We start from the raw sequence: 17,115 nt of genomic DNA, 5'->3' as shown, positions 1-17,115 counted from the left end.
GATTATCAGTTCTGGGCCAACTCCAGCTGAATAATGTCACCCCGTAACTCCCCCAACCCTCTTGACTACCATAACCCTCCTAACCCTCCTAACCACCCTAACCACCCTAACCCCCAACCCTCCTAATTCTCCTAATCCCCATAACCCTCCTAACTCCCTAACCCTCCTAACCACCCTAACCCCCCTAACCCCCCAACCCTCCTAATCCCCATTACCCTCCTAACTCCCTAACCCTCCTAACCCCCAAAACCTCCTAACCCCCCTAACCTCCAAACCCTCCTTACCCCCATAACCCCCCTAACCCTCCTAACTCCCTAACCCTCCTAACCCCCCGAACCTCCTAACCCTCCTAACCCCCCTAACCTCCGAACCCTCCTTACCCCCATAACCCCCCTAACCCTCCTAACTCCCTAACCCTCCTAACTCCCTAACCCCCCTAACCTCCTAACCCTCCTTACCCCCATAACCCCCCTAACCCCCCTAACCCTCCTAACTCCCTAACCCTCCTAACCCCCCTAACCTCCTAACCCTCCTTACCCCCATAACCCCCCTAACCCCCCTAACTCCCTAACCCTCCTAACCCTCCTAACTCCCTAACCCTCCTAACCCCCCTAACTCCCTAACCCTCCTAACCCTCCTAACTCCCTAACCCTCCTAACCCTCCTAACCCCCCGAACCTCCTAACCCTCCTAACTCCCTAACCCTCCTAACCCTCCTAACCCCCCGAACCTCCTAACCCTCCTAACTCCCCTAACCTTATCCCGACAGGTTCCTTCTGGTTTCTGCATAAACCTGAACGTGTTGGCCAGAAGTCAAAAGCAGAGTCAGCAGAAACCAGTGGGGTGTGACTAGCACCCTCTGCTATTTTGCTAAGCTAATCCAGTGAGTGTGCTAACACCTGCTTGGTGTTTAGTATCTCAATAATTCACACAGACGGATGTTGTGGTTTCATTCACCTCATTTTCACTTCCTCTTTCTCTCCTTTTGTCTCTTTCTTTCTATTCTGAGATGTAAAAATGGTTGTTGTTTTTTAGACTCAGATGTCTAAAATTTTATCGGTGATAAAGATTTTGTTCTTTGTCTCCCCTTTGTCATCTTCTCTTCATCCTCTTGACTTCCTCCACCCGCCCACCTCTCTCGCTCTTCCTTTCTCACATTTGTCTTTGTCTCTGTTGTTCTGGTGGTTCAAGGTTTCACACCTGTCACGCTGATACAGCAGATCTCCACCTCAAAAACTCCAGCCGAAGATCTCCACTGACATGATTCTCTCAAGTAAGTACCAACCAGCTCTCACGGCCATGCAGGGTCAACAGGATTTGATATTCAGGGACACGGCGAACAGAAATGTGTCTTTCACATCTACGCAAACACTTTCAGTCGGTCGAAGTACGAGAAACATTTGCACCGTGAGGTCACAGGAGATGTTGGGCCTCGTTCCTGAAACGTTCTTAGGCCCACATTTCATCATTCAGTCCTCAAGTTCGTCTCACAGGCTGGAAGCAAAGCCTGGTGGTAAGGGCTTCTACTGTGCACCTCCGGTTCAAGGCTGAGTGACTGACAGCTACATGTTGCCAGGACGATGCAGTCTGAGCGCCAGACTAAATATCGTCCTCCATGTCCGTGAGGTTCCGTGCTCCGTCTGTGGGTGATTGTAGCTCATCCAGGCTTTCCAAATGCTCCTGGAGAAAATGGAGGGGGTGTGATGCTAAAATCATGTTTCTGCGCTGGGCAGCAGGACGATGATGTCAGCTGGAGGCAGCAGGTGCTTGTAGGGACTCTCCCTGCCAGAGGGGGGGAGACAAAATATCCACATTTTAGCTTTAATGCCACTTTAATGTGGAAGTTAGAGACAAGGATTGTTTGATCTGATTCATGAGCCTGTGGAGGAGATGTGAGAGGAAATGGGCTGACAGGGTTTTGGTTCCCCAACAACCACCAGAGGAACTCATCCAGGTCCTGACCCGCACGGTCCAGACCTCCACCAAACTAAACAAGATAACGGCATCGTCAGCTCAGCAGACTCTTGTTGTAGCAGCCATGTTTGCCTGCATGGTCGTGCAATGCGAGTGGAAACACAACAGGAAGTCTGTGCACGTGCCTACACTCACACACACACACACACACACACACACACACACGCACGACAGTTCTGAGGAAATGACCCACGCAGACACGATGGACAGGTTTCGCCGCCCACAGAATCATTCTCACGCTGAGAAACGTTGTTGGCTTAGCAGGAAAGGAAAATTTACCTCCTGAACAAAAACCACCAGCTCAAACCTGTGGGGAAAGATTTTAGCTGAATTTGTGTTTTATGATGCAAATACAGTGTTGCTAAATACACAACTACTATTGGAGGATAAATCAGAGATTTGTCTCAGTCAAGAAAATCATAAAGCAAATCCTGTCATTTCTCTTCTTTTGGTCAGAGAACTCCAAGTACTGAGGTGATAAGAGCCATGAATAAAGTTCTTGAAAATAACCCCTCCCCCCAAAAATTAAAATATCCCATAAAGATGACATAAAAGTGTGTCATTTATATAGTTTTCTGGTGAACTGTTGAAACTTTCTGCCTTCAGGTCCGTTTAAAGGTCCCAGGAACACAGTTTTAGTGGTCTTTCTTCCTTCATGGTGGTTTTCCTGACGTGACGGGTCAAGAAGTGGGTTTGTTGAAGTATATTGAACAGCAGAACTCCCCTGTGTGGTGTTGCTGAGGTGTTTGGCGTTCGGACAGCAGCTACTGACAGAGTGCCGGCTCCAGGACTCCTGTAGCCGTGTGTTGTCCCCTAACGGGCTGTTGTGTTGCCCTCCTCCAGATCACTCCATCCACTCAGTCTTCTGCTGCTGCTGCTGCGCCGTCCAGACCAGGTATGAAGCCTCCAGTATTTCGTACTTGAGTCCAAATACCTAAAACGGCTCCAATGTAAAGAGTTAATCGATTGCCTGGTTCCAGCGAGGTCAGCACCCACGCAGAGATGGAGGGGAGCACGTCCTTGTGCTTCCCCAGCAGGAGGCGCCCAGGACACGCCCGCCGGGTGAGCCTGCTAGGAGCTGCTTCACAGTGGCCATATTGAGGAAGAGGTTTTGATTTGGTTCATTGCTGTCTCCCAGGAGGACCGGTCCAGGAGGAAGCCCCCCCCTCCTCCCCCTGAGGATGAGGAAGGTGGCAGGCAGCTGACCGTCGTTGCCATGTACGACTTCACTGCAATGGAGGACATGGACCTCACACTCAAACAGGTTCTCACATGGAAACACTAGAAACTTGGCATAATTGAACAATGGGTCTACGGCTCAACGGGTCTAGGGGTCAACTGGTCTAGGGGTCGGTGAGTTGATTGGAAATGTCTCTGAACAGGGTGAGGAGTACACCATCCTGCACAAACAAGACCAGCTATGGTGGAGAGTACAGGACAAGCACGGGTAGGTTTGGGTCGGGGCTAGACCGGTGCAGGACCAAACTACACAAATCAATCAATGGACACATTAAACCTCAAAGTGCTTGACAAGCGTAGACCTGCACTGCTAAAGGTGGTGTTTATTTTTGAAGGTTTTCTTGCAAATTGACAAAAGTCCAGTTTATTTTCCTCAATAATCCAAAATCCAGTGTAACCATGGAGATGCTAACTCCCTGGGGATTACAAAAACACGTCATCACTCTGTGACACTGTTCTGTATCAGTAACATCAGTTTTGTTCTTGTCCTACTGTGTCTACCAGGAATGAAGGGTTCATCCCCAGTAACTACGTCACGGAGAGGAACTGCATCGAAGTGAACTCGTGAGTTCTGCAGTTCTGCTGTTACCAGCTCAACTATTTCCTTGTATTGCTTGATGAACTTTTCCACACTGAAATTATACAAACTTGTGTTTCTTTTAAGCAATCAAAAGCTCACAGTAAAACCATTTTTGTTTGCTGCTTGAAGGTGGTACTGCAAGAACATCACCAGAACGGAAGCTGAGCGGCTCCTGAGACAGGAGGTATCCACTTGTCTGTTAGGGTCCATATGTGGAACGTTTAACTTTCATGCTTGCTTTATTTAGGTTTTGTGAAAAAGTTTTTGCAACTTGTATTCATGTGGAGAATCTGATAAAATATTTTCATTTATCACTTCCTGGTTGATCACCAACTGCAAGAAACAGAGAATAAAAGTCTGGAATATGTGACAATATTTCAATGTGAAACATTATATTCTTTCATCTGTTATTTTCCCTTAGCTAACAGCTAGCATTAGCGTTCTAGCACTTCCTGTTGTTGCTGGTTGTTTTGACATGTGTTCCAGTGAGTCTGATGTCATATAACTTGATTTGACACTTTTCCTATCAAGGGATATAAGAAAAAAACCTGTCAATTTTAGCTAAAAAGTGGTTGAATGCTAAAATTAGCTGTTGGCTAAAGGTAGCTAATGGATTGTTTATTTCAATTTTGGTCAACTGGGAAGCAGTGAAATAATAATTTGTCAGACTGAATTCATTTACAGCCTGGAATGATCTAGTATGACATTATGCACCATGCCAACATCGTGCTAGTCAAAACAAAATGGCTGCCGAGTGAATTTGGTTAATTGACATATTTCTCACTGACCTCCAGGACAGAGAAGGAGGTTTTGTGGTGCGGGAGTCCAGTCAGAAGGGATTCTACACAGTGTCTGTTTACACAAAGGCATTAAGGTAATTTACCTTCAGATACAGACAACTAACGACGCTGGGGGAACAACATCAACGTACCCTAAATTCTTTCCTTTTTGTGTTTGTAGTACCACCGGGGTTGTCAGGCATTACCTGATCAAAATTAATGCTGACGGAAAATTCTTCCTGGCTGAAAAACATACCTTCAACACCATACCTGATGTCATACAGTACCACGAACACAACGCAGCAGGTGCCTTCACTAAGTAATTTTCCCTGTCATTTACTAAATAATGGGACACGGTAACAGGCACGGGGTCTTTCTGGGTGAGCCTCCATGTTCTCCCTGTTCCTGCTGGGTTCTCTCTGGTACTCCAGCTTCCTCCACAGTCCAAAGACATCAAGAGGGACCAGGTTAATCCAGACTCTAAATTGACCGTAGGCGTGGCTGGGAGAGCCAATGGTTGTCTGTCTCTATGTGTTGGCCCTGCCATGGACTGGTGACCTGTCCAGGGGGAAGGCTGCTGGGATAGGCTCCACCCCCACCACCCTCAACAGGACAAGAGGGAGAACATGGATGGTCGGATGAATGGGACATGATAACATATATGTGTGTCCTGTCATGTGTAGGACTAGTGACCAGGTTGCGATACGCAGTGGGGCCAATGGGAAGGTGCGTACCTGCCACTTCTGGATTCAGCTCAGGTAAATGAATAAATTCACATCACCACACATTTCAGGAATGCAATAACTTTTTAGGTCACACGCGCATTGTCCATTAGGACATTAAACCCATGCTAATTAGCTTAGCATAATGAATGGTAGTTGGTGGGAAGTGTTAGCTTCCCTTCTTTCTGTTGTTTCAATTGATCCCTTTGAAAGTAGACTTAGTGCTGAAGTTTGAACGTGGGCTGAAACCTGGAGATTAGAATTAAGTGTCTGTGTATGCAGACGATATACTTGTCTTTCCCAATGATTCCCAATCTTGTCTCATATTCCCTTCTTTCTATCTGATTCGCTCCATCCAGAAATGTGGGAGATCAACCCCATTGAGTTGACCTTCATGAAGGAGCTGGGCAGTGGTCAGTTCGGGCTGGTGAGGCTCGGCAAATGGAGGGGGCAGCACCGAGTTGCCATCAAGGCCATCAGGGAGGGAGCCATGTACGAGGAGGACTTTATCGAGGAGGCCAAGGTCATGATGTAAGGAAAGACAGAAGGAAGGAAGGACAGAAGGAAGGAAGGACAGAATCAGTATAACAGAGGATGTGAAACTGAATGTATATTGTCTCTACCAGGAGGCTTTGCCACCCCAAACTGGTGCAACTGTATGGTGTTTGCTTACAGCAGCGCCCCCTGCTGATTGTGACTGAGTTCATGGAGAACGGCTGCTTGCTGAACTTCCTGCGGCAGAGGGGCAGGACTTTGAAAGAGGAGTGGCTTCTATCCATGTGTCAGGACGTCTGTGAGGGGATGCAATATCTGGAGGAGAACAGCTTCATCCACAGAGACCTGGTGAGTCACAGGACAGCATCAAGGTCGCTTGTGACGTTTTGCAAACTTGTAATGTTAGCATGGCAGCACGGAGGTGCAGTGGTCAGCGCTGTGGCCCCCCAGCAAGAAGGTTGAGGGTGGAGCAGTGGTCCTCACTGTGGCCCCCCAGCAAGAAGGTTGTGGGTGGAGCCCCAGCTGCAGCACGGGGTCTTTCTGGGTGAGTCTCCATGTTCTCCCTGTTCCTGCTGGGTTCTCTCTGGTACTCCAGCTTCCTCCACAGTCCAAAGACATCAAGAGGGACCAGGTTAATCCAGACTCTAAATTGACCGTAGGCGTGGCTGGGAGAGCCAATGGTTGTCTGTCTCTATGTGTTGGCCCTGCCATGGATTGGTGACCTGTCCAGGGGGAAGGCTGCTGGGATAGGCTCCACCCCCACCACCCTGAACAGGAGAAGAGGGAGAACATGGGTGGATGGATGGATGGAAGGATGGATGTAATTTTGGCATGCTCAGCCAGCACCAGCTAGCCTGCTATCTAGCTACATGAATTTTTTTTGTCTATGTAGATAGTGTAGTGCAATACAGAAAAATACTGAAAATAACCAAGAAAACTTACATTTGTCGTTGGATGAGTTGGAGCTAATTGTAATGGTTTTATTAGCTAATTAAACAAATATTTTACATGCATATTGTCAGGAAGTCAACAGGTCAGTTTTACTCTGATAAATGGAGTCTAATGCACACAGTGGAAATACTCAATAACAAATATCTCAAATGTATAATTTTCGAAAGCGGTCAAAACACTTCCGGTCTGCATTGTTTGGGGTATTTTTGTCTCCCTCAGGCTGCCAGGAACTGTCTGGTCAGTGAACACAACATGGTAAAGGTCTGTGACTTTGGACTGACCAGGTACGGACGCTTTACGTTGTAACTTGAAGCTGTGTTGCCTTTCTGCTGTTTCATGGTGGTGTTTTTGGTTGTGTACTTGTACTCGCAGGTATATTCTCGACAACCAGTACACGAGTTCTCATGGAGCGAGGTTCCCTGTGAAGTGGTCCCCTCCTGAAGTTTTGCACTTCAGTAAATACAGCACCAAGTCTGACGTTTGGTCTTTTGGTGAGACGTTAGCACGGAAAACAGTAGAAATAATAATACTGGCAATTTCTAGAAGTAGTACAAGCAGCTGGACTTTAGTTTGACACATGGCCTGAGTGTAAATATCTGAAACCATTTGCAATGCTACATGCTAACTATACGCTAACTCCCTGACCGTCACAGGAGCATGGCTGTCACATGAACATGGCCTGTTTTGATGTTTAGGTGTTCTGATGTGGGAGATATACTCAGGGGGTCGGACTCCGTTTGAAAACCGATCCAACCTGGAGGTGGTCGATGACGTCACTAAAGGGATCCGGCTGTACCGACCGCAGCAGGCATCACAATTGCTCTACGCCATCATGTACCGCTGCTGGCACGAGGTACATATGTAAAAACACGATGGTATGAATTTCATTGCCTGGTTTTGCATTTAAAGGGTTGTTTTTTTTCAAAATTTTCACAAACTTTTTTTTAACCATCCTTGTCCCTCCTCCTTCTCCTACACTTTTCTTCTTCGGTGGTGTTTGTGTAGAGGCCTCACAGTCGGCCATCTTTCTCAGAGCTACTGGAGGAAATACGAAAACTGGCAGAAAATCCAGACTGACCAACACAGGATGTTTATCAAACTTTTTTACTGGAATTTTGTTGTAAGTATATTTTATTGATTAAGGGATGCCCTTTTGTCCAAAATCATCAAATAAATATGCATTTTCCTTCCAAGGATTAACCTGATGTAATAATAAGGGGATCATCTTGGATCAAATGTAGCATAAAAATGACCAGTGATGAAGGTGACATGTGGAAGTTTACCCTGATGTGCTTTGTAAATTGTTTTATTTTCTTCTCACCGACAATATGTGTAACCCAGTTTTTTTATGACCTGACCCTAAAAAAAAAAGCTGTGACATAAATTTATGTTTATATATATATATATATGACATATCTTGTGTATAGTATATATGACATATCATATATATATATGATATATATATATATATATATGACATATCTTGTGTATAGTATATATGACATATCATATATATATATATATATATATATATATATATATATGTATCCATCGTCATTTTCCGCTTATTCCTACACATTAAAGGTCGCGGGGGCTGGAGCCTATCCCAGCGTCAACGGGCGAGAGGCGGGGTTCACCCTGGACAGGTCGCCAGTCCATGGCAGGGCCAACACAGAGAGACAGACAACCATTCACACTCACATTCACACCTACAGTCAATTTAGAGTATCAATCAGCCTCGTCCCCTCTTGATGTCTTTGGACTGTGGAGGAAGCTGGAGTACCAGAGAGAACCCACGCAGACACGGGGAGAACATGGAGACTCACCCAGAAAGATCCCGTGCCCGAGCCGGGACTCGAACCCGGAACCTTCTTGCTGTGAGGCCACAGTGCTGACCATTGCACCACTGTGTATATATATATGTGTGTATATATATATGTGTGTATATATATATATATAACAGTCATAAAGTTAAACGAGCAACATACACAACAATAGTCATATATATATATATATATATATATATATATATATATTGTTGTGTATGTTGCTCGTTTAACTTTATGACTGTTCTTACAGCGTGATTATAAATTATAATGATAAATATGTTTTGAGTTCTTTATTTTTAAAACTGTATTAGGAGGGCGCTGTTGTTTTTCTCCTTTTGTATTTTACAAAATCGTGAAATTAAACTAATGATGTATGTTTCATCTCTACGGTTAAACGGGAGTAATATCCACTGATATGTTGTTTTTACATGATACTTGAGGTCTGGTTTTGCTAACAAGCTAAAAACTGTAAACATGCTAGCAGGCAGACGACTGCTGGATACGTCACTGCGTAACTGTGCGTGGCAGGGGTCGTTACTATGGCAACGCGTTAGGTCGTCGCTGGGACACAAATTTACACACCTGTAGACCAGGCCAGTCTTCGGTTACACACACACACACACACACACACACACACACACACACACACACACACACACGCTGTTTACGTTCAGAGGGGAGGCTAACCGCGCTGCTCCGTCCTCCCTGGAGGTGTTAGCTGTTAGCTTGTTGGAAAATATACCAACATTTTAAAGGTAAGTGTGTTATTTTGTCCCCTCACTTTGATAAAAGTCCACTCAGCTACTAGGAGTCAACACAACATGTTTCATGACGCTTGCACGGCTGAACACAAGCAGGAAGTGGTTTCTCAGTGCAGCTGTGGTTTTTCTCGACTCGAGTTTTTCCACTTCAAGCTTTTCTTCCAATACAGTACCGGTAAACGTGAGTCTGAAGCGTGGAGGTGGACGCAGACTGCAGCACCTGAGCTGTCAGTAAACTTGGACACGAAGTCAGCTGAAATAGGGTTAAAAACATTTACTGAGAGCAGCATTTAATAGAAAAATCGAACCAGAAATTAGAGGACAGGCGTCTGAAGCTTTTATGTCTGCTCTTGTGTCAGTTTAAATATATTTGCAAAATGTGCTTTTATTCATCATTGTAGAGCTGCAGCAATTAATCAATTATTTGTGGATAGAAAATCGATAGGCAAAAGTTTCCAAGCAAATGTACAGTAGCTGGTTTCTTACAGCTAAATATCAGGTTTTGTGCTTCCTTGTGTCATCTACATATCTATAGATATATAGATATGTAGATATCTATAGATCTATAGATATATAGATATGTAGATATCTATATATCTATAGATATCTACATATCTATAGATATCTACATATCTATAGATCTATAGATATCTATAGATATCTATATATCTATAGATATCTATAGATATCTAGATATCTACATATCTATAGATATATAGATATGTAGATATCTATAGATATCTAGATATCTACATATCTATAGATATATAGATATGTAGATATCTATAGATATATAGATATGTAGATATCTATATATCTATAGATATCTATAGATATATAGATATCTATAGATATCTACATATCTACATATCTATAGATATCTATAGATATCTACATATCTATAGATATATAGATCTATAGATATGTAGATATCTATAGATATCTATAGATATATAGATATCTACATATCTATAGATATCTATAGATATCTATAGATATGTAGATATCTATATATCTATAGATATCTATAGATATCTAGATAACTACTTATCTATAGATATCTATAGATATATAGATATCTACATATCTACATATCTATAGATATCTATAGATATCTATAGATATGTAGATATCTATAGATATCTATATATCTATAGATATGTAGATATCTATAGATATATAGATATGTAGATATGTATACACACACTCAAACACACAGCAGTGGTTAATTTTTTAAAACACATGGGATATTTTAGAGGTTTCAGTTGTTTTTTTAATTAGCCAACAAAATACCCATCAAATGAATGAATGAAATATCTACCGTCATCATTTTGACCCATAAACCACAGAATATGAATGAATGAAGGCTTTATTTCGAACATGAGAAAAACAAAAAACCCAAATCAAAATAGTCAAGACAGCAAAAGCAATGTTAAGGTAACAGGTTCGAAAAGGAGCAGGAAGAAGCAGAGGCGTGTTAGAGTAGAGCCACCATATGGAGATTGAGGTCATTTACGAAACTACAAACAAGTGAGGCCGAGTTTACCGTCCACGTCAAACGCTGGTGTCACCATCATGGCCAGGTGTGACGGTGAGGCAGGAGGATGCAGCTGTGTGACTCTCTGGAACGTAACCGCCGTCTGCTCATTAAGGGATTGGTAACATCATGGGTTTGTCACTGCGGCGCACCACGAACTGGTTTGTGTGTGTGTGTGTGTGTGTGTCATCACTCTAACACACACACACACATCTGTATAGATACATGTATGTTTGTGTATATGTGCATGTGTGTACACATACATACACACATGTCTATATATATATATATAAATATATATATATGTATCTCTCTCTCTCTCTCTCTCTCTCTCTCTCTCTCTCTCTATATATATATATATATATATATATATATATGTATATATATCTCACAAATGTGTCTGCATTTATATACATATATGCAGACACAAATTGTGTGTTTCTCAATCACTGGCCAGGGGCCCTTGGATGGTACGTGAGCGACCACCGATGGACAACAGAATGCTGTCCAGTTGAAGTTCACTTTTTGGAAAGGAAACAATTGTTGTTGTACAGGAGAATATTAATGTAAAACCTCAATTTTCAAACCATGTAACATTTATGAAGATATTTAAGATGTAAATGTCACTTACAAGAAAAGGTCATTGGTTTGGTGAGCTAACCGCTAATGATGTTTGTACTGTCCCAGGTGTCCCACTTGCGTAGCAGGGAGTCACGCTGCTGGATTTAACACAGTGAAACAAATTAGAATATGACAATAGAATAACTCAGCCAGTTGGTTTTAATGGTTTGGCCCCCGTCATCGCTGTTTATCTGCCTCGTGGTGTCACCGTCTCAGGCCCAATGGAGCGTTACGAGTCTCTGGGTCCAGTCGGGGAGGGCAGTTACGGTACCGTGCTGAAGTGCCGTCATCGAGACTCCGGCCACCTCGTCGCCATCAAGAAGTTCATGGACTCGGACGACGACAAGACGGTGAAGAAGATTGCTCTGAGGGAGATCAAGCTGCTCAGGGTACCTGTCAATCAATCCTTTGAGTGATCGGTCTGAGTCTGAAACCTGAGGGAAGTGCTCGTGCAGCCTGTCAATCACCACACAAAGACAAGTCATAGTCCTCGTGAGTTTAGAAACACACTCCAGCTTAGTGAAGCTCAGTGAGTGCTTCCATATAAGGAAGCAGATGAGTAACGCTTAGGAAACAATCATTAGCTTATCAACACCAACCTCAGTCTCTCGTGTCACGTCTGTCCTCGTCGTAGTCTTAGCTACTCGAGTATTAACTCACTCACTCCCCCTATTATTCTGAAGCAACTACGTCACGACAACCTGGTGAACCTTCTGGAGGTGTGGAGGCGCCGCCGCCGCTGGTATCTGGTGTTTGAGTTTGTTGAGCGGACCCTCCTGGATGATCTGGAGCAAAATCCAAGTGGACTCGACCTAAACACCAGCCGGCAGTACTTGTACCAGATCCTGAGGGCAACTTCCTTCTGTCACCAGCAAAATGTGAAGACCTAAGTATAATTTACATGTGTTTTAGCAACAAGTTTTGGGGAATTTATTTTCTTGACATCATCCCAAGAGACATACAAGAAGATTGAGACCCTTCTCTAAAGAGGCTGAGCTCCAGGCTAGTTAGCTTAGCCCAATGGCTGGTAGTGGGTGGGAAGTGTTAGCATCAGCTAGCTCAGGTCCAGGATACTTAGCTTAACACAATGGCTGGTAGTGGGTGAGAAGTGTTAGCATCAGCTAGCTCAGGTCCAGGTTAGTTAGCTTAGCCCAATGGCTGGTAGTGGGTGGAAGTGTTAGCATCAGCTAGCTCAGGTCCAGGTTAGTTAGCTTAGCCCAATGGCTGGTAGTGGGTGGAAGTGTTAGCCTCAGCTAGCTCAGGTCCAGGATGCTGGTGTGTCAAGCAGGAATCCTCCTCCTCCTCATCATCAGTAGCAGCAGTCGTTCTTCTAGTCCTCAACAAACCTTTGGTTCTGTTGACCCAAGTTCCAGTGGAGCTTTGGAGGTGCTGCGTCAAATCACTGCTCCCAGTCAGGAAAGTAGTTCCGGCTACGTGTCTGATTCTAACACTACAACGTCTCCTCATGTTAAACTGGTATTCATCACCAAGGTTACACACAACCCTCCTGATATTAATGCAGGCAGAGACGGAGCTACGCTAACACTTCCCACCCACTACCAGTCATTGTGCTAAGCTAACTGGGTTTTTTTTAGAGCTGAAGATCTCCAATTTACCTGTTAATGATTTTAATCTTAATCTCCTCTCTTCCAGATCATCCACCGTGATATCAAACCAGAGAACATACTCATCTCACAGGGGGGTGTGGTCAAGCTGTGCGATTTTGGCTTCGCCCGTGCCATGGCATCGCCCAATGAAGGCAGCATTTACACAGATTATGTAGCAACTCGTTGGTACAGAGCTCCTGAACTATTGGTGGGAGACACCAAGTATGGCAAGTAGGTGTTAGTGTGTAGATGAGGTCGTGCGTTAGCGTCCTGTGATTGAGATTTTAATGTGTGTGTCGTGTGTGTAGACCAGTAGATGTGTGGGCTGTAGGTTGTTTGCCTATCGAGATGTTAACAGGCCAGCCTCTGTTTCCCGGAGACTCCGACGTCGACCAGATATACCGCATCATCAGGTTCTTTGGTAAGTTCAATGTAGTATTATTTGTATTTTTTTTTTGTATCTTTTATTGTAAGGTGAACTTGGGTGCTCAGGAGGTGCCGAACAAATAAAAATTATTATTAAGTGCACTAGCATTTCAATTCTACCTTTCACAATTAAAAAAATGTGCCCACAAAATGTTCTACTGATTATTCTTTCACTCTTCTTGACTCTGCTTTACTGTAGGTAACCTGACAGCTCATCATCAGGACTTGTTCTACAGGAATCCGGTATTTTCTGGTATCAAACTGCCGGAATATTCCAGCAGAATGTCATTAGAGCAGCGCTTCCCTGCGGTCGCAACCATAGCCCTGGATCTGGCCCAGGTACACCTGAACATAGATGTAACCTTGTTTAAATGACAGATGACCAATCTGCTTCATTAGGAAGCTGAGATCCACACCAGTTAGCGTAGCGCATCAAATATTACTGTGTTGGAAGGGTTAGCGTACTTCTGTTAAAAGCCTGAGTTGTGTTCCCAGTTGTGGAATGGAGTAGTGCGTGAGAATTGCATATGTCGTGTCTACAAGGAATGTCTTCAGATGGCTCCAGAAAGACGAGCTCAGTGTTCAGAGCTGCTGGAACATCCTCTGTTCACACAGGACTCTTTCCATGTCAGGTAATTTTCTAGTTCAACAAGATTTTCGGGTTATTTTCCAGTTGTTGTACAACGAGATCAAGTGATAAACTTCTTGCGTGTATCTTATGTATCTGCACAGGTTTTTGGACGAACTGAATGCTAAGATCCAGAAAGGCTACCGAGAAAATTCTACCCTACCAAAAATAATCAAAACCCAGAGACGAGAAAGAGATGAAGAAGATGAAAAAAACCACCGGAGCATGAAGAAGAAAGAGAGAAAAGAAGAAGAGAAAACCAAAGGAAAGCAACCTTCAAAGCACTCCAAACCCATTCAGAACACATCAGAACCTTTAGTGTCTGTGAAACTGTCCAAAACAGTAGGTGCTAAGATGACTACAACCGTAAAAAGCAAAACAGGAAAAGCACCTAAAACCCTCACTTGGGATTCATTGGAGTCTCACAGGAACGCAGCTGCTCTGATGGTTGATAACACAACTGAGCAGAGACCAAATCTAGAGACTGTTGATTGTCTAGGGTCAAATCCAAGTCTGGATGAAAACCCAATAGAATCAAAACTCTGCAGATTATCTACTTTAGAGTCTGGGCAAGAGTCTGGGAAAAGCTGTAACAACACAAGAGTGACCAAAATGTGCAAGAGCTCAACACCTCACCATCAAGACTGGAGCACCCCTCAAAAAGCCATTGATGGAACCAGTAAAACTCTAAAAATGGTTACCACTACTGGCGACTGGCCATGTGATACTTCCTCTGATCATCAGACCAATCAGCTGACCATGGACACACATCAGAGTCCAGAGTATCCAAGGGTACTCTACTCAAACCCCAAGCCAACTACCTCAAACGCCAGCACAAGACTCTCCAAATACTCCAGTAGCCCTTCAACGACTCACTCCATGGATCTCCCAGAGCTAGATATCGAAATGCTCAAAAAAGGAAACCTAGAGGCATCTAAAACTTATGTATCATCATTTATTAAAGCTGCAAATAACTGGACATGTGACACTACCTCTGATCGCCAGACCGATCAATCAAATGTGGACACAGGACAGACAAAGACTTCTGACTGTCCAAAGGTACTTTGCTCAGACCTCAAGCCCACTACCTCAAATACTCGTACTAAAATGTCCAAACACTCCACCTCAACTAACCTTTCAAACACTCCAACCCTGGATCTCCCACAACAGTCGTCAGTTCATATGGAAATAATAAAAAAAGGAACCCAAAAGGTGTCCACTGCTGACTCACCTTCAGTTCAACCTTCTAAAAGCCTTCCAGCAGAAAGGGAACAAATGGAACAGTCGATTATAATAAAGCGGAGAAGCCGCGATCCTACAATGTGTGAGACGAGCCTGGTGACCAAAATTACTGGCATAGATAATGTATATGATCCGGAATCTTCTGCAGCCTCTAGCAAACACCTGCAAATCAAGAGTACCACTGAACCCTTACTGACTGAAACCCCTAAAACCACCACAATGGCAGGGACAAATTTTCCAAAAAGACTGGCAGTCTCAGATGAAGAAAACAGAGGGGTCACTGGTGCAACCAAAGCCTCCAAGTTTTCTAGAGGTCATGAGCAGAACTGCAGTAGAGTTGAAACCAACACGAAGTCTGCGAAAGCCTCTCACTCCAAATGTTCGATCGGACAACCCACAGCGGGTGGCAACACAAGCTCCACATGTGCAACGACCTCAGAGGACGTTACAGGAACGAGAAGAGGTGGGAATGAGCTAACAAACATACCCGCCTTCTCAGAATCGGTTTCAGTGGAACCATACTACAGACTCTCAAACATGGACGCTCCAGACCTTCACAAGTTTGACCGTAGTGAAAACACCACTCCTCCTCCTACCCCTTCCACTCCTCTCCTCATTCCTCCATCCTCCATCCCCCTCATACCCTCACTCGCTGCTGTCACTGCCAACATTCCATCCACCAGTAATCACCTTAGCCTGGGCTCAAGGCTTTACCCTGGGACTCACAGCCTCAGGTACCAAGGGTCTTGATCCGAAACCCCATCTGTAACCCAACCCATTATAGAACTCAGAAAACTTTTAGGACATGACAATGCCCTGATTCCTTCTTTATAATGTTGCAGGAGCCTTGACAAGCCGCGGCATCACAGTGGCGTTTGTACCACAGTGGCCCACCAATCGTTGTCCAGCCACATTACAGGATCTGTCACTGCAGAGGTGCGTTACCTTTCTCATGTCATGTTGACTAGTACAACAGAAATGGACTCAAACAGACGTCCCCCCCAGGCCATGGAGCGGAGTGCAACCTGCTGTGGCCTTTATAACAGCGGTGGTCAAACAGTAACAAGAAAGAAGTCAGATGTTCATTTTCCAGACCTGAAGAGTTTGGTGCTGCCAGAGCTGAGAGGAGGAGAAGGTATACAAAGAGGTACTGTCAAACAATCTGGTGAAATAGAAGTGTTTTTGTAGTCCAACAGGAAGTGGTCATCTCTGTGGTTCCTTCACGAACAGCCAATTAGGGATTGTACGATGCAAACACATAAGATGAACTTAAACCAGTATGCTAATAAGCTAACTATTTGCTTTTTGATTTCAGGTAAACACAGTAAATGTGTCACCAAGGATCAGAGGAATAACAAACCTGTAGTTCCCTCCATTCCTCCATCAGAGCCACAACAGCAGGAACACACTGGCAAATAACAAAATGTCACTCATTCATTCAGAGTTAGCAGCAGCTACAGGTAGATAGCTAACGTTACTGGAGCCAGGCATGCCATCATGGTGAGGATGGTTGATACCACGCTTCCAAGATGGTGAAAGCTCCAGGCTCCAACTGAACTGAACCCTAAACTACCACAATCCCAGATGATAGTTTCTTCACGCTTGTTGTGCCAAAGACGATTGATGCAAGAAGCTGCATTTAGCCTCTTTGACGAGTGAATTTCAATTGTACCTACTGCATGGATGTTAATCCAGCACCCAGGTCTAATAAAAAAGTCTACATCA

At 44.2% G+C, this 17,115-nt stretch overlaps 2 protein-coding genes across 10 annotated transcripts; both read left to right on the top strand.

Annotated features, from left to right (window-relative positions):
• Positions 1-788: 788 nt before the first annotated feature.
• Positions 789-8,759, top strand: txk (TXK tyrosine kinase). 3 transcript variants are annotated; one of them, XM_086198105.1, is made up of 18 exons: positions 789-882; positions 1,191-1,272; positions 2,817-2,868; positions 2,954-3,035; positions 3,112-3,237; positions 3,356-3,420; positions 3,717-3,776; positions 3,922-3,976; positions 4,587-4,666; positions 4,753-4,877; positions 5,255-5,329; positions 5,653-5,824; positions 5,920-6,136; positions 6,959-7,023; positions 7,112-7,230; positions 7,435-7,592; positions 7,745-7,859; positions 8,324-8,759. In XM_086198105.1, the coding sequence occupies exons 2-17, from the start codon at positions 1,260-1,262 to the stop codon at positions 7,814-7,816; spliced, it is 1,536 nt and encodes a 511-aa protein (XP_086054231.1). In that variant the 5' UTR covers positions 789-882; positions 1,191-1,259; the 3' UTR covers positions 7,817-7,859; positions 8,324-8,759. The 3 variants fall into 3 exon arrangements, with proteins under 3 accessions (XP_086054231.1, XP_086054232.1, XP_086054234.1); XM_086198106.1 differs by lacking the exon at positions 8,324-8,759 and having other exon boundaries at positions 7,435-7,614; positions 7,745-7,845; XM_086198108.1 differs by lacking the exon at positions 789-882 and having other exon boundaries at positions 1,250-1,272; positions 2,580-2,868.
• Positions 8,760-9,181: 422 nt separating this feature from the next.
• LOC147238932 (uncharacterized) lies at positions 9,182-17,107 on the top strand. 7 transcript variants are annotated; one of them, XR_015111746.1, is made up of 11 exons: positions 9,182-9,323; positions 11,704-11,876; positions 12,171-12,365; positions 13,141-13,325; positions 13,403-13,515; positions 13,720-13,859; positions 14,016-14,152; positions 14,253-15,853; positions 16,233-16,326; positions 16,396-16,525; positions 16,706-17,107. XR_015111746.1 is itself a non-coding variant. In XM_086196937.1 (11 exons), the coding sequence occupies exons 2-11, from the start codon at positions 11,709-11,711 to the stop codon at positions 16,807-16,809; spliced, it is 3,150 nt and encodes a 1,049-aa protein (XP_086053063.1). In that variant the 5' UTR covers positions 9,182-9,323; positions 11,704-11,708; the 3' UTR covers positions 16,810-17,107. The 7 variants fall into 7 exon arrangements, 5 of the variants coding, with proteins under 5 accessions (XP_086053063.1, XP_086053062.1, XP_086053061.1 ...); XR_015111745.1 differs by having other exon boundaries at positions 16,396-16,537; XM_086196937.1 differs by having other exon boundaries at positions 14,253-16,124; positions 16,396-16,537.
• The last annotated feature ends 8 nt before the right edge of the window (positions 17,108-17,115 follow it).

Source organism: Aulostomus chinensis, chromosome 24 (genome assembly GCF_037954235.1).
Source record: "Aulostomus chinensis isolate RoL2024-O1b breed Wild chromosome 24, RoL_Achi_v1.0, whole genome shotgun sequence".
Taxonomy (NCBI): domain Eukaryota; kingdom Metazoa; phylum Chordata; class Actinopteri; order Syngnathiformes; family Aulostomidae; genus Aulostomus; species Aulostomus chinensis.
The sequence above is the reverse complement of the archived record's forward strand: the minus strand, read 5'-3'. Positions and strand labels throughout refer to the sequence as shown.

Coding starts and splice junctions, on each gene's coding strand:
- txk (XM_086198105.1), top strand. Junction 3,777..3,921: donor AACTGCATCGAAGTGAACTC/GTGAGTTCTGCA, acceptor TGCTGCTTGAAG/GTGGTACTGCAAGAACATCA. Junction 4,667..4,752: donor GTTTACACAAAGGCATTAAG/GTAATTTACCTT, acceptor TTGTGTTTGTAG/TACCACCGGGGTTGTCAGGC.
- LOC147238932 (XM_086196934.1), top strand. CDS start 11,709: ATGGAGCGTTACGAGTCTCTGGGTCCAGTCGGGGAGGGCAGTTACGGT. Junction 11,877..12,170: donor GGGAGATCAAGCTGCTCAGG/GTACCTGTCAAT, acceptor ATTATTCTGAAG/CAACTACGTCACGACAACCT. Junction 13,516..13,719: donor CCGCATCATCAGGTTCTTTG/GTAAGTTCAATG, acceptor GCTTTACTGTAG/GTAACCTGACAGCTCATCAT.